Genomic DNA, 17,247 nt, shown 5'->3' with positions numbered 1-17,247 from the left:
ATGAGTTGGGTGTGTGATATAAATAAATCAAGATGAAACCTAACTCCTGGGTCTCTTTGACATTTGGCTAGGAGCCAATCAGAGGACAGGTATCTTTTGGACTCTGGACACATAGATAAGCTAGGGTCTAGCAGGGCTCCTTGGAATTTAGGGAACTAAGTAAAAGGAGAGAAGTCTGTTTCTTGTACCAAACCAGATGGATTGTATTTTTCTATGGAAAATTCTATGCTAACAAATAATATCTTGCAATATTTTCTTGAGGCGAAGCAGATAGTTACTGTTAGAGTCCTAGCTCCCGGCAAAAGTGGTCGAACCATCTATACCATCGAATACATCTATATCAAGAAAGAGAGATTTTTTTTTATCTGATTGATTGCAAGCCAATTAACCTTTCCTTAGACTTAAATACAACTTAACACAAATAAAGAAAATAAGCAGATGGATTTAATTAGAATATCATAAAGCTACATCTGTCCCAGCATTTTGATCCTCAAATATTAATCTCAACTACAAAAACTTTCATTCTTCAGACCAGACCATTCAGTTTTATATAAATTAAAGTGTATGTTTGTCTGTGTAAATCAGGAGACCTGATGCGATGTTTAATTGTCCAAACTTACCAAATTAAATGTATATGAACTAATCACCTTATTTTGTAAAGCAAAAATTGTGAACCTAAATTAACTCTGTAAGTTGATTTAAAATTACACACCAAACACAAGTCTAAAGTAGCTGAGTGTGAGTTGAGTAAATACAACTCCCCAAGTTCATTTCAGCTTATTGCATCACCTCAAAACATCTATTATATAGACATAGAAAAGTTGCAATGTTTTCTTGTCAAATTAAAAAAAGATTGGCTTCCTTTTTTCTTCACATAGTCAATGCTGCTTGCCACTCACAAACAAACAACAATAACACTGACTTACAAGAGCTTATTCACACACCCAACATAAAGAACTGCAGCAGAGTTAAGGCATATTTTTTATTTTAGATTTTAGATAAGTGATTATTGTCATAGATGTGAAATCTACACAACATGGCAACAATTCAGATTAGAATACAAGCATGACTCAAATATAAACACTAAAGTTAGTCACATTTTAACAGCAGTGTTAGAAACTAAAACGAACAGTTACTAATCATTTAAAAAAACATCAGAACACAAACTGGAAAATCGGTCAACTACGTAGTTCTGGGTAAGGATTCTGCTAATAATAAAGTCAAGAACTGCAACAGTATTTCACCATAGTAATGTACTTAATGTGTGGTACAGATCTGTGACGTTCACTGCTGGAGAATGGAATCAGACACAGAACTGTGTGAATTTCCCAGACAAACACTGATGTCTAACTGCTGTGTCTGACAAAGATCTACTCCTGCAGTTTCCTGCAGTCACAAGTATTTCAAAGTCAGCAGCTGTCTTCTGGAAGTTCTTAAAAATGTTTATAATCTGAGCTAAGGAAAATTTGCATGGACTACTATGGTAGTGACTACTTTGTGGTTTGATTTGGACTGCCTTTTTGGGGGTGTAAAATGGAGATGTAGTCATCCATAAATCACACCCTCACCATGTCATGACTTTTTCTGGTGACCATAAACAAAACAGTAGGAGCGGACTGACTGGTACAATACAAAGATACATAGAGCACTGATACAAATAACTATTAACATGATTGGGTAATTTTAATTTAAAAATACAATCTAGTACAGATCCTCTCTAGTATGAATACACTGCTGAGATTTAAGGTTGCTTGCCTAACTGAAGTTTCTCCCCCACATGAGAGAGGTGGTGACGTTTAAGGTTTGATGCCTGACGGAAGCTCTTCCCACAATGAGAGCAGCTGTACGGTTTCTCCCCAGTGTGAATGCGCGTGTGATCTTTAAGGTTTGATTCCCGAGCGAAGCTCTTCTCACACAGGGTGCATTTGTATGGTTTCTCCCCCGTGTGACAGTGCTGGTGACGTCTAAGGTTTGTTACATGATTGAAGCCCTTCCCACACAGGGTGCAGCTGAAAGGTTTCTTCTCTGTGTGTGTGTACTGGTGAGATTTAAGGTGTTTTTTCAGAGAGAAGCTTGTCCCACACTTAGAGCAGCTGTAGGGTTTCTCCCCTGTGTGAATGCGCTGGTGAGATTTAAGGCTCTCTGTGCTACTATAAATCTTTCCACACAGGGTGCAGCTGTACATTTTCTGTCCTGTGTGAATGCGCTGGTGTAATTTAAAGTGATCTGCCCGACTGTATTTCTTCCCACACTGGGTGCAGCTGTATGGTTTTTCTCCTGTGTGAATGCGCTTGTGAATTATCAGACTTCTTCCACGAGTGAAACTCTTCCCACACAGGCTACAGGAGTGCACTCTTTTCCTTGTAGGAATGCATTTGTGTTTTTTTAAGCTTGCAGAGTTCCTGTACGTTTTCTCACACTGAGGGCAGCGATGGCAGCCCTGATGTTTCCTAGTTGTGTTTGAGGGGGGAGAGTCAGAGCTGGAGGGTCCAGGACGCAGCTGTCTGCCCTGTGAAGATGGGCTCTCACCCCTCACTGTACTGTCACTGCCTCCGCTGAGCCCAGTCCTCAAGGCACCAGAGTCGCTGTCACACAGTCCATCTTCTGGAAGCTGTGGTTCCAGTTTACAGAGGCCTCCTGTAATATTGTCTAGTTTAAGATTACAGGGTTCATCTTTCAAACCTGTATGCATTTCCCACTCCAGATCACTGCCTCCACCGAGCCCCGTCCTCAAGGCACCAGAGTCGCTGTCACACAGTCCATCTTCTGGAAGCTGTGGTTCCAGTTTACAGAGGCCTCCTGTAATATTCTCTATTCTAAGATCACAGGGTTCATCTTTCACAACTGTATGCATTTCCCACTCCAGCTCTCTGTCCTCTGTCTTAATGTGAACAGACGCAACACTGGGCTCACACTGTGTACTGGTAGAGTCTGGCTCAGCACCAGCTGCACTGGGTCCACACTCAGATCCCAGTGCCCTGAGTCCCTGCGTTAAACCCACAGTCTGTGGTTCCACCATGTGGCCAGACTCCAGTCCACTGATCTCCATTTCACCATGTCTGCTCTCGTGCTGCTCAGACAGACTCTTGTTGTCGTCAGTAGCTGTGGGCTCTGTGTCCTGCCTCAGACTGGAGCCCCACTCCTGCTCACAGGGATGCTGCCCAGTGGGAGCCCTTTCCCCAGAGTCAGGGAGAGCGCTGGTCTCTATAGCTCCTGAGGGAGGACAGGACAGGAGAGCAGATCAGAATAGGGGCATCCCGGCAATTCATCACGGACAATAAGTCACCGACCAATATTTTATACATTTACTTGCAATTTACATAAATAAAACCCCAATAGAGCTCTTAATACATCATACATAACAGATACAGTACCGGGGTGATTGTAGGGTTTTGAAAATGGGGAAGCCATAAGGGGGCATGATTATTACACAGAAGCCTACATGTGCTAGGGGGGTCCGGAGGCATGCTCCCCCGGGCATATTTTTTTTGCAAAATGGCTTTTAAAATCTCAGTTTGTAAACTAAGATTGACACAAATTACAAGGAAAAGCTGGGCAATTAATACAAATCCAGCAAAATGTACCACCATATTTGCTACCATTTGCTAGTGACAAAATTATTTTAAAAATTAAATTAACACAATAGACAGTGATACTGTATTGCCATTTACACTACAGACAACTTCTCCACTCGCCCCCCAAAAGTGCTTCAGTGCAGATACATCCCTGAGCATTTGTTCAGTACAAGATGGAATGGTATTTAGTGAGCAAAATAGGGTCCCCTTAATATGCCAAAATAAATAAAGAAAATGCATGATTGGACACAATGGGTACACAACACCCCAACATCACTGAAATGTATCTTCAACACTGTACATTAAGAAGCGCATTTTAACACATTAGCTAAAGTTACTGCTCCACTGATAATGAGTTGAGATAACCAGAGCTAGCTAGGGCTACCATTTCTGAACTGTCAATAAAGAGGACACTCCAAAAGGCGGGGGGGCTGGAGGTGTAAATACAGTGTTATGAAATATTTCAATGCAAAAAAATGCTATTTATTAATGTCTGAACAAGAAGTTACGAGTGTAACATTAAATCCCTGGACCCTTATGTAACATTATGTACAGTGCAACTATATACAAATAGGTCAAATAAAATTAAAATGTTCAATACATGGCTGTATGGGAAAAAGGTGCAACATGCTTTACCAAAAAAACAAAAAAAACAATGGTGTGCTAAAACATAACTTATAAGAATCAATAACATGAACGATTGGTATTTAAAAAATATATATATATATATTTGCATGTTTTATTTTAGTATTCACTTTTCATAATCAAAACACGGTTATATGAAATACATTTTAACACTATAACAAGGTAATATAGTACAAATATAAAACTATGAAAAAAAAGTAACAACAACTAAACACTAGTGATTTGATTTGAGAAGGTATGAGAATATGCTCAGTCTGCTGTTGATTTTCTGTTATTAATCGCCCCCCCGCAGTCCTGTCTTTGCCCTGTCATTTCTGTCCTCTCACTCACACTCTGCCTTCTGATCTCAACCTAACCTGCTTTATTAATTGTTAATGCCCCAACGAAATAAAACCTGATTGGTTGGTGAAAGCTTTACAGCCATCAGTTGTTTAAAAAGTCTTGTCACTAAGACTAACACTAACGCCTCACACATCAATATTGTCCGACTGATTTGCAGCGCTGCCACAGCCAAAGGGTTAAACACGCACCAGGACTGTTGCTCAGTGCTGGAAAAAGGAGGAGCAGGCAGATCTAGATATTTCAAATAATCAGGCCAGACAGAGATCAAAGGACCGGAAAAAAGGAAAAGCCTGGTTAAAATTGGATGTATGGTAACCCTAAACTAGTGTATCTTAGCTATCACCATTAATTAAATTGTCCATGTCATAGCAGAAATAAAATTCAGCACAGCAAGAGTATTTAAACGATCAACTTACTACAAACTGTCTTGAAACTAAGCTGTACTGTGTCTGTGTGCATGTGTTCAATTCATAACTCCTCTCACCTGGATTCTTGCCGAGCAGTTTACACAGAACAAAAGGACAACTTTTGCAAAAGAAACAAACATACCCCATCGTCCACAATATGAACGGGAAACTGACTATGAAATATAAACACATTTTTGAGTGACTGGTGGGGGGGGACTGGTGGGACTGGGGGCACTCGGGGGGCCAATCAGATTTCAGCAGGGGCCTCTGTGCCCAACCCCCCCCACCCCTGTACAGTATGTATTCAATTAAAAAAATAAAACCTGTGACCATCTCATGCTGATGGCAGCCTACTAGTAAAGCTCATAAAAACACTTCACCTTTTAAAGTAATTTGAACAACTTATTTTCCCATTTTTGATAGATTACCTTTTTTTTTTTTACCAATGAACACCAGAAGTAATGTGCTTAAAGTTGTCACTGGGCCCTGATGATTGGGACTCTCGCCTTGCCAGCAGTGGCCTTCAAGGGATCAGTCCAGTGCAGGTATTTAAATACGGTCCGTGCAGGCTGACACAGTGCAGGAGGTGCGGTTAGGACCAATAAGGCACTTAGGCAAAAGTCCATTATTTTGCTGGACTTGAGCACCTGTTCCACAGACACGTCATTCTTAAACCATCTGCTCTATCTGTCACTACACTGACAACTATTTTTGTTTAAGTTTTGCAGTGCATTATTGGAATAATTTTTCCGACAATTACAATCTTTTGGTGCTTTCCCCCCCTCAAGAAATGTAGTTTATTTAAAATTTAGAATAAGCATGGGCACAGCAGACACCTCAGCACGACTATGCGGACCACTGCCTTAGATTGTCTGGTACAATTCCTAGTATATTTTGTCACTAAACCACCTGAAATGTGTGCATACTCCCATACATGCAACAATCTGCACCAGGATTAATCTAATTTATAAATTTGCGATGGTCTGCTCTTCAGATTCATCACAGCATTCAGATTCTTGCATGGTGCGTGGCTGCATCGGCCACTAAAAAACGACATTGTAAAAGCCTGACTAAGCATAACTTTCACCCAACAAGTAAATTGCTTAATGATAAACTGCACTGAAAGGCTTTGGATGGGATATTCGGGGGAGTCTACTAAAATAAACCATATTATTGCTGTATTTTATTGCTGTATGTGTTAGACTGTATCTTCATGCCAAGCCTCATTCATCAAACCATGATTGATTACCAGCAATCTGAAGAACGCCATCTCCAACATACCCTGCAACATTGCCTGGGCGATTATTTACAATGGCCTACCTAGAATCAGGAAACATCGTCACTTTCTAATCAGCAATTGAAACCAAAACTTTTTAAAACAGCGTATTTAAATCCCCATTTCCATTCAGTCTTGTGCCATCAAATGCTCTAAAACTGGCCACTGCTCACAAGTTTGAAAAATTGATCTAGCCAATAAATTCTATCTTCGAATACTTAATTTCCTTCTGTTATTTAACACTTTAACTGCTAAATGTTTGATGTGGTTTCTGCTTCTCCGTGTGTTGAACTACATTGACGGTTAGGACACTTATCTTACTATGTGTGAATTGAGCACTTAGTGGAAGTTGAGCCACATCATTGGGAAATTGTTGACTAATTTCTTTAATATGTCAAGCTAGGATCCAACCAGGCTAGGGTTGAAAAATATGTAATAAGTCTGGGCCAATGAGAGTCTAGGATCATTACTTTCTTTCTTACTAGATTTATTCTTATCATAAATAAATTACTGTAGCGTTTTGGTCGTAAGGTATGTCCTTCTAAAACAAAGTTAGGGAAACCGTTGAACAATATCTGTAAGTACTCAAACTGTAGACTACATAAAATGCATTTCCTACTACATTTCTCCTGCCTGGCTGCTTTCCGCAAACCAGCAATGGATGATTAGTTGTGAGAACCCAATGTACCTTACCAGTAGCTGAATTTTATACAAGACATGCATAACTGAAAATCTCCCTGATTTAATCTGAGTCTCTCATGCACCCTGTCTGAACCAAAGCGAATAAAAAGTAAAATCAAGTTGCTTATTATATCTTTTTGATCTGGTTGCAGCAACTTTCTTTATTTGGCAGAATTTTGTTTCTTTTTTCGCTACTTTCATTCATTAATAAAATAAACACCTATGCGTGCTGTATTATGCAAAATCGTACATATTTCCTCAAAAAAGCTCACATTTCATTATTACACCTTCATCGAGGTTTATCATTATTACACTCTCAGGCACTTCAACTGAACGTGAATAATGCTTTGATGAATAAGTGTTTTAATTAGGGATGTACCGAAATGAAAATTCTTGTCCAAAGCCGAATATAATTAAACACTTGGCCGAAGGCCGAATACCGAACGCAGTTTTTCGATTTTTTTTCCATTTATTTTGCAAATGTTTTCACCGTTGCATAAATTAAAAAGTCTAAATGTGTTTTTTTACTATTTTGTCTTGCTTTTCAAAGACAAAATCAATCAATCACAAAACTACAATTTAAAAATATTTAACACTGAACATTTGTTTAACATTCCAGCAGGCATTATACCAACAAAGCAAAATATAACTTAAAATAAAAATATTTGTATTTTACTAATTTATTTATTTGGCCATCTTTGTGCCCCCCTTCTTGAATAGCCTATATTAGGCCTATATCTGACTGAGGGTGCATAAATGTGTGTTGAACATGTTAAAACATTGTAATTATTCAGGTAATTAATCAAAACAAAAGATAACTGCACACCTGTATAGACTAGACAGGTGTGTATGAGGGAAAAGGATCTGGATAGCAAAAAACATGCTCCCACACAGTTTCTACTTGAAGGTGTTATAAGGCCTTTGATCAAAACATTGCATTCTATTGAATTATAACACTTGCTAGTAGAGGTGGGAGCATCGTTTTCAAATTAATCACATATGCAATAACATAGCAGCTAATGGGGATCTGTAAACACACTAACACATGAGAAGGGGTGTTATATGGTGACACATTATTGCTCTTCATACTACTCTTCCTCTTCGGTGCTACTCCCTTCTCTGGGTCTCTGCACATCATATAAAGGATTTAATTGGATTAGCTAGATATTCATAGAGTCACGGTCTGTGGTTGGGTAAAAATATACAATCACTAGGAATGATGACAAACAGTAACGTCCTTTCCATTGGTCAGTACCGCATGCCACCAAAGACGCAATGTAAACAAACTACATGCTTCTCTTCAGCAGAATCTCCTCTATATAGCAAAACATACATGTCTCTATCGCAAATCGTTTCCCCATAAATTAATACGTTGTAATTGATGAATACTTATCTAACACAACAACTCTGTTACATAAATATCACACATCGTTTCGGAGACTCTTGTATTATTGTCCCGACATTATCACAACTGTTTGTCACAATTTCAAATTAACTAACAAAGTTGTGACTATTTGTTTTATAAATGAATATTTTGCAATTACAGCTGTAATTGACCAAACAATATTTGTTTCCATTTCATTTTTTATACATTTTCATTCAATTACCAGGTTAGCAATGTGAGCTGCAACGAAAATGCCTTAACAATAGCATCCTTGTGGCAATGTTTTCCGGTCGCAACAGTGAAATACAAAATGTATAAGACCGATCTACCTAACTAATTTATACAGTCTACTTGACTAAACGATTGGCTTTTCCTCTCCAAACCACACAATAGAACTGTGCGTTCGAGTTCCAGCGAATACAGAAAAATAGCAATAGCTGGTTGCTATTTGATCGCGTCATCAAAAACGTCATTGTTCAGTAAAATTTATTATTTATTCATTATACATTTATTTTTGCTATTTTCAGCCGAATAATTTAGGTTGACGAACATTCAGTGCATCCATAGCTTTAATGCATGTAGAGGCTAAAACTGGGTTGTGTGGGATGCCAGCGGATGACGTCAAGCTGAAATGGCTGCCAGACTGAAGCCGAGCCACGTGGAAACACCAGCAAAAAACACAAGGACAGGGACAGGGACAGGGTAGCGACAGCTGGGGGGCCGAGGGTAGGACGCTTGCAGCAGTGAGGGTTGGGTCTTGTGCACAGGAAAAGGCCCCCAATGGCATGGGTGGGACGTCAACAGGGACAGAGGAGAAGAAAGGACACAGGAGAGAAAGGTACAAAGGATGCTGTGCCCTGAGGCACACTTGGTAGGACATCAGGAAATAGAGGAGGCGTGTGAAGGTGGAGGCAACAATGCTATAACAAACAAAGCAGACAATGCCAAAAAACTGCTGCAGACGAATCATAAGTCAGAATACAAGGAGCGAAGAAAGCAGCGGAGATGGTATGGTATTTCATCCTGGTACCTCGAGAGGCTGTCTTTTCTGCATAGTTCCAGTTTCATCTGTCAGACAAGCAGCACGCAATATGATCATACAAATCGAAGACTGCTGGAAAAGTAGTAACTAACCCTAACCCTAATATTTTTAGTTGCTGTAACGTATTAGCACCTTTATACTTTTAAAATATTTATTATAATTCCGTTATTAAATATACTTTGAATTAAAATTATTGATCTTTCCTATTCCTTCCCACACAATGTTTCCTTCCTGTTATGTATTTTAAAAAGAAACTTAATATTTAAAACAAGGTTCTGCCACAGTGATGTACTGCATCACTTACTGATGCCGTTAGCTTCTCCTACAACAAAAATAAAAGTAAAATGAGAATATGCTCAAACCATAACAGTAATTCATGTCTCCAAATTACATTATAATATTTAACCAACCAGCATTACAGTCTCCATAATGTGTTTAAATAAAGTTTTGTCTTATAAGTATTATGTTATCTATTCCTCATCCATTTATGTGCAGTGCAGTTTGCTTAAAGAGATCAGGATGACAATCATTAACATTTTTAAATCAAATTATAGTTCTACTAATCATTAAAAAGACATGGTCAAGTTGAGATTGCAGTGCAGTTTAATGTATTAATACGGTAAGATTTATTAAATTGGGACCAAGGTCTTTGACATTTGTTTAATAATAGCTGAACGGGCCTTGCAAGGGGTGACTTGCAACGTCCTGCTTTGACCTTTCTTGTATTTCTCGGTATTAATAAATATATTAATAATAATAATTAAAAAAAGCCAATATAAAATCGGTAGCCTTGCTTTTAGTCCATGCAAATGTATGGACCACATTATGAGATCTAATCTTGAAGGTAATATACATTGAAACAGATCACAATGCGATCTGTGTTGAATTACAAATACCCTATTATACATTAGATAACTATATCTATACATTAGATATTCCATACAATTGTGATACAGTTAGGTCCATAAATATTTGGACAATGACAGAATTGTCACTGAAGAGCCGGTATTAATGTTTTATATTAATAATAGTATGCAGACTGAGCAAATTAGATTTATCGAGCTAGCGACAGGCAGTTGTTCAGGTCCTACCCTCTATACATTCTTCTCTCCACTTTGACTTCTGTTTATTATGATAAGAGGAACACCCAAACAGATAAATAGCCCACAGTTACCAGTTTACTTAGTGTTTGTTTGTGGTTTTCTGTTCTTCTCTGAAGGCTGAATATGTTACATTATAGTGATTGATTACTTCATCTTCCATCGTTAAAGAAAACTGTGAGATTGGGCAGTTTGTATGCCATAACAGGAAAACACCTGCTTCCATGATAACCCCCCTCCTCAGGAAGACCACCACAAACACCCTGTATATTTAGATTAGATTTTTTATGGGCTCTCAGAGTGTCATTTAAAATTGAACTTATATAGTACGAGAGGCACAGAGGATAAAGAGTAAATGTGTGACTGTACAGTTTGTTTGTTATGTGTGTTGTGTGTTATTGACTGCGCAGCAGAGGTTCTCAGTATAGAGAACTCCAGGTTGAGACAGATCTGCGGGGATTGATGGCAAGGGAACTGAATGGAATGGCAAGGCCTACTGAGTCCTATGTTACGCAAGGAAATCCTTGTATGCTAAGGCCAGTGTTAGTGGCGGTCAATAGCCAAACCGAACCCGAGATACTGTAAGACCAACGATTAGCCCCATCGCTGGCAAAAGACAGGATTGACATAATGGCATTACAAGACATGTCTGTATGTGAATTCCTACAAGAGAAGTTTAAAAATGTTAAACTTAAAATGGTAAAGACAGAGTGAAATCCTGACTGAACTTCCAGGTAAAAACAAGATAAAAGGCGACAAAGTTTATTTAATTCTTTGTCAGAATAATAAGAATTTAGAGAAAAAATGTATCATTATGGATCAAGAAAACCTAAAAGTAGTGAAATAATTGAGAGATTATTTTACATCTTATTCTAAATAATAAGAAGCTTAATAAATAAATAACAGAAATAAGGTAAATACAATGTAAATTGTATTTTTATATTGTGCATAGCCCAGAATAAGACTAAGAACAGATTAACAAATAATTTCAGAATTATATTTAAAATTACGCAGTTAATGTTTTAACAACAGATTAATGAGGATCTAAACATTTAACTGTATACAGAGTGCATAAGGCATCATAAATAATAAATAAATAATATATTCTATTATAAGAATAATGTTAAAGTAATACATAATAAACAAACACTACATAAATAGATCAAAAATAAATAAATAAATAAATAAATAAATAAATAAATAAATAAATAGTCATGGTGTCCTCTAAGACCCAGAAGGACAAGGATTTGTATGTTAAAAATCATATTATGGACAAATTCTATAAAGTCAAATTATAGGAAACGAAAGGCTGGAATCCACATGAGCAGCACCACGCAGAGAGACTGACAGACCTGACAGCCTGTGAAAACAGGAAATATGAGACAGACAGCCTGATGTCAAATCCAGGCAGGAGAATGCAAACAGTATAGTGACATATTATAGTCTAATTTTCAGAAATGTTTGGTTATTAGTGCCTAGCATAAAATACCTGAAATAAAAGTTAAAATTAGACCCTGGACTTAAGATGAGTGAAGTAGTCAAAGGGTAAGAATTTTAAGGATACTATAGAAGTATAAAAGTGAGCCAAATCAATCAATAAATCAAATTTAAAGGAGAATAGGAAAAATCAAAAATATTATTAGAATAGGTTTTACAAACTGCAAAAATTTGGTGAAGGTTTCCTAGATATGGATAAATAGATAACCAGGTGCTCCAGGAAATTAAAAATGTGGTCATTTGGTAGCTATAAGTTCCACAATGAAGAGTTTTTGAAATCCCCAGAAATAACACGAGATCCCTAAATACACTGAGTAGGTAAGAAATAAACTATTGATCAGTTAAATCTGGAACAGTTCTTCTGTACCTGTACTGGTGTAGATTGGACTTCAATAAGAGGAAGTTGACACAATAAAGACTTACGAGCCACACAGGCGGACAGTCTTAGTGCCCATGCAGTCTCTTCGTTGGGGAAATCACTGACTGAACACATTTTTGAAAATTTGTTTTCCTGAGGTACCTGGGAATCATTATTGAAATCAATGAAAAGGCTTATTTTCCGAAGATATTTTGTTAAGTATATATTTTAATTAATAATGGAGTGAAATATATGTATAAATAGTAATACAAATTGATCAATATAACTTGAATTTTCTTGTAAGAAATTAGGAATAGGAGAAAGAACAGTTGTTAGGATGCAGAGCGATGTTAACTTAAGTTGATCAGGCTTGAGAACCTGGAAAAAGAGAGTTTGATGCGTGAGAAAAAATGTGCTGCCACTTTTAGCAATATAGTCATAGCAATATAGAAATAGTCCTATCAATCAGGAAGGGATCCACCCCCCAGAAAAGGGGGGGTAGGGGTGTGAAACTGTCGGTGACCTGAGCTCTTCCTGCTCGTCTGTCAGAAAACACTTTCACAGAGGAAGAAAAAAGGTTTTAAAAATTGAGAGATAGATAAGAGAGCTGCCTTATAAGTAAATGCAAGTGTTCTACTACAAAAAGAGCAAAAGTGTCGACCAACAGTAATGTCCATAAATAAATAAGAATAGTTACATTACAAATGCTAATACTGATGCTGATACAGACGAATAGAAAAATAAGTACTATTATCGGTCTTCGCAGGAACCAGCAACAATGAATCTCTCTTGCATTTCTCCCACAGGTTCATGCCATGCCATGACACATCAAAGTGCATATTCTCCACTCTCGCATTGGCCTCTGCTCTTAGTGGTGTTGCCCATAATGCGTCCTCATGGCCACTGTTGCCAGTGTGCGTGAGGAGGAGGGAGGGGGACGCATACCATACTATTGTGAAAGTAATAAAAGAAACTAACTCTGCTGATTCCAACAGACAACAGGAGGGTGGCGATGTCCAGGAATAGATGGACAGAGCATTAACAATTAATTTATCCATGGGTGTGGAACATAACAATTTTATCTTTCAGAAAAAAAATTGAGAAAGGCCTGAAGAAATAATATGGAAATAGATTAAAAGGAAACACGAATAGTCATACAACTCCAACGTATTTTAAATCTTTTAAATAAGCACAACTGAAGGATACAGTCTGGTGGGACTATGGGTATTTCATTAACTATCCTTTCCATAGTTTAATAGAATGACTACTGGATTTAGAGAATTGTGCTGTTTGGCTGTATGACTGAAATGTGAAATGATATGTAATGTTTCAATGTAACTGTAAGTAGGTACACACTGAATAATACTAATAATGGTGTATTTGTATATGGGAATTGTGTGAAAACTAGTTCTAAAATTGTATGTGGTAACAAAGCCAATGCTTTGTACTGAACAAATTATACATATTTGCTCTAGTTAAAAAGGTTTTACAGCATAAGTGTATTGGGCGATAGAATTTGCATTAGAGCAGTGCCATTTTGGTTTTAACTTTTGGGAAATTATAGGTAATAATGTTTATACAAAGATTTGTACAGCAGTCATCACAACATTCAGTTTTGTAGAATAAGGATGGAATTATGTAATCCATTATTAAAGATGAAGGTTTATTTGAAAAATAAAATATATATATATATAACTATACAGACATAACTATATAGGCTTAGTGGTTAACATACTTAATCCCTTCCCTGTTATTGTACGGAATAATAACAGTAAACACATTATTATCATCATCATCATTATAACAGTAGGGCTAATAATAATTATGTTTACGATTATTATTATGATTGTAGTTTGGATATGTGCAAGCGAACAACATATTTTACAGTAAATGGCATTAGCTGCAAGCGAACAACATATTTTAAAGTAAACGGCATTAGGCCATCACAGCGGTGTAGTTGCATGGATTAGAGACATCGCTCTGGATATGAAGTGGATGCACTGCAGCATCCACTGCGAGGCACTAGCAGTCAAGAAAAGACTGCTGTCAAAGTAGTGAATTTTATCAAAGTCTGACCAATGAATTCACATCTGTTCAGTGTGCTTTATAATGAAATGGGCAGTGAACATGTGCAGCTTTTGCTACATACTGAAGTGAGATGGTTATCAAGGGGACAAGGCTCTTTGAACTGCACTCCGAGGTACAGATGTCTCTGCATGACCAGAAATCTCCTTTTTGATGATCCAGTATGGCTGGTACAATTAGCCTACCTGGCTGATATATTCTCACATTTGAATGAGCTGAATATGGGACTGCAGGGACTCTCTTTAACAAATTTTGATGAGTCTGACAAAATCACTGCTATTAAGGAAAAACTGCAGCCGTTTTAATAAAATGATCCAACTCTGAAGAACCATCTGCACACACATGGTGTGGCACTTGATGCTGCAGTTTGTGATGTGATTGTTGTGCACCTCTTGTCACTGGAAGAACGGTTCTCAGAGTATTTTCCAGTAGAGGCCACACTGAAGTGGATCAGGAACCCCTTTACTGTTGATGTCACGGGAATACCCGAGGATCTGTCCTGTGCTGAACAGGAGAAGTTGCTTGAAGCTCACTTCCCTCGTCCCTGACATTGCAAGGCTTTCCTCGTCAAAACAGGCTCACCCCTCTCACTGAAATGGTAAGTGCTCAGTGCCATTTTTATTATTTGGGCAAATGTTCTAAATGAGAATTTCAAAGAGGTTTATACAAACTATTATTATTCATATTTATTAGCAGACACCCTTATCCAAGGCGACTTACAAAATATAAGAACAATACAGAAGTGCAATAATACAGTACAGTTCAAAGCATAATGCAATTACAAGGTACAAATTGTAAAGGAAAATACACAGTAAACAAAATAAGTCCTACATCCTAGATTGTAATAGCTAATAAGTGCAGACAAGATGTGAAGTCATAGTTACTAAGGTGAAGGGGGCGTGGTGGAAATAAAAATAAAGAACACGAGTACTAGCATTGCAAAAGCAAGAAGTATAAGTAAGTGATTTACCAGAGAACTGAGCTACACAGGGGAATAAACTATTATTCCACTAAAAGACTGCATGGCATGTCAGTATGACATACTCCATCGATCTCCCTGCACGACTGTTAAGCAGCCAATATCACATTACAATATCACGTTACATCACTGTGTCGCTGAGCGGACTGTCTGTCTGAGGAAATACAGAGCAGCGCACTTCACTGCGCAGGCGCGCCGATATTGCTTTCGTTTTCTTCGTGTTCATTATTTTACAAGCGCTTTTAATATGAAACGAGCGGACATATCGTGCGGATGCGCATTTTCAGCCCTGATGAGAAGCCGCACAGATGCGTCACAGAATAAGATCCAGCCCATCGCGTCTGCGCATCGCGTCTCTTTAACCAGCGGACATGAACACAATGAACAAGTTACCTAGGGCAGCTCCCGGGGTCTCTCCTCCTCCGTGTCCGCCGCTTCTCAAACTCCGCTTCGCCGCCCGCAGCTCCCGCAGCCTCCAGCGCAGCCTCTCGGTCTCTCGCCGCCTTCGGCTCATCTCCTCTCGGTGCTCCGCCAGCGTCTCTGCCAGCGCCTTCCGCGCCGCACACTGAGCGGCTCTCATCAGCTCGGCCAGAGCCGAGGACAGGCGCTGTGTGAAGCGCTGGGACAGAGACATGCTGCTCGGGCTGCTGGGCGGCTCAGTGTCTTTCTCCGGGTCTCTGGTCAATGGCAGCGCACTCGCAGTCAGTACGGGGCTCTGTACGCAGCTGCGCACTTGCTAGGACGGTACTATATCAGCACCATCCCCAGCTACGTAGTAAAGTCAGTCCCCAGTGCAACGCAAAAGGGGCGGCGCGCAGCGGCGGACTGGCCCGGCTGTAGGCCCGGCTGTAGTCCCGCTCTGAGGGTGAAGTGGCTGCTGTTCTGCTGGCGTGGAAGAAACTCGGCCTTCAATCAGGTTGCAGCGCTCATTGCAATGCCTTTATTACAGCGCGGAGAGGAGCAGTGAGTCAAGATGACAAACTTGCTCTGACGCCATACTAAAAGTGAGAGGCAAATATCTGGTTATAATTGACACGTAATTACTATGTTATCTTAAAAGCTAGCAAAACTGAATATATCATTATAGGTAATAGTTCATAGGTCAATACATGGATTAGGGCGCAAACACTTAAAACATACTGTTTGACATTGTTTCCAAGATGCTCATCGTAAATAACAAAGAGGTCAAACTACCTTCTACCTGCAAAGACGTGTTTCTGCCAGAGACAGGGCTCCCTGCATGGGCAGCGCCACCTAGTCAGGGGGTGTGGATACGAATCGCCCTTCAGTCATGTCATTAAGTTCTAGAATTTCATGTTAGATATGGCAAAGACCAACAGAAATACAATATTTTAAAGATTGTCAGTTCAATAATAAAATATCATGCATGTGTTAGTGGTGTACGTATGCATTAAATCAATTTTCACGTATTATGTGCATTTGTAAGTTGCACACCTGGCAAGGAAATCCGTAATAATACATACAAAATATGTATTTCTTTCAAATCACACATTTAATGTAGATTCAAAACCATTGTAAATATAATATTGTACACCAAAAAAGTTGTAATTAATTTGATCAGTACGTTAATATTTAACGTGTCCAGGAATAAAACGTTATACAAATGAAAATGTATTAAAGCATCGTAAAGCTACTTAACGTGATATGAACTGATTAAATGGCCAATTGATTACAATCTGATTACACTGTGAAGTGTGAAGCTGGTGCAGCAGGATCTTCCTCTTCATCAGGACTGACCTCTCAGCTCCGACACACACTGTTCTGCCCAGACTGCAGCTGCGCTGACGCAGCTGTGCACACTCCGTCTGCGCATACCGTGACGTCACGCACAGACTCCCGTCTGCACTCCCGCCGC

At 38.8% G+C, this 17,247-nt stretch overlaps 1 protein-coding gene across 2 annotated transcripts; it reads right to left on the bottom strand.

Moving 5' to 3' along the window:
* Positions 1-968: 968 nt before the first annotated feature.
* On the bottom strand, positions 969-16,622 carry LOC136768495 (zinc finger and SCAN domain-containing protein 22). Of its 2 annotated transcripts, XM_066722729.1 has the most exons (3): positions 16,566-16,622; positions 15,765-16,369; positions 969-3,213 (listed from the first exon to the last, which is right to left on the bottom strand). In XM_066722729.1, the coding sequence occupies exons 2-3, from the start codon at positions 16,003-16,005 to the stop codon at positions 1,742-1,744; spliced, it is 1,713 nt and encodes a 570-aa protein (XP_066578826.1). In that variant the 5' UTR covers positions 16,006-16,369; positions 16,566-16,622; the 3' UTR covers positions 969-1,741. The 2 variants fall into 2 exon arrangements, with proteins under 2 accessions (XP_066578826.1, XP_066578825.1); XM_066722728.1 differs by having other exon boundaries at positions 15,765-16,573.
* Positions 16,623-17,247: the final 625 nt, after the last annotated feature.

Source organism: Amia ocellicauda, chromosome 14 (genome assembly GCF_036373705.1).
Source record: "Amia ocellicauda isolate fAmiCal2 chromosome 14, fAmiCal2.hap1, whole genome shotgun sequence".
Lineage (NCBI taxonomy): Eukaryota > Metazoa > Chordata > Actinopteri > Amiiformes > Amiidae > Amia > Amia ocellicauda.
Note: the sequence above shows the minus strand (reverse complement) of the source record. Positions and strands in the feature narration are given on the sequence as shown.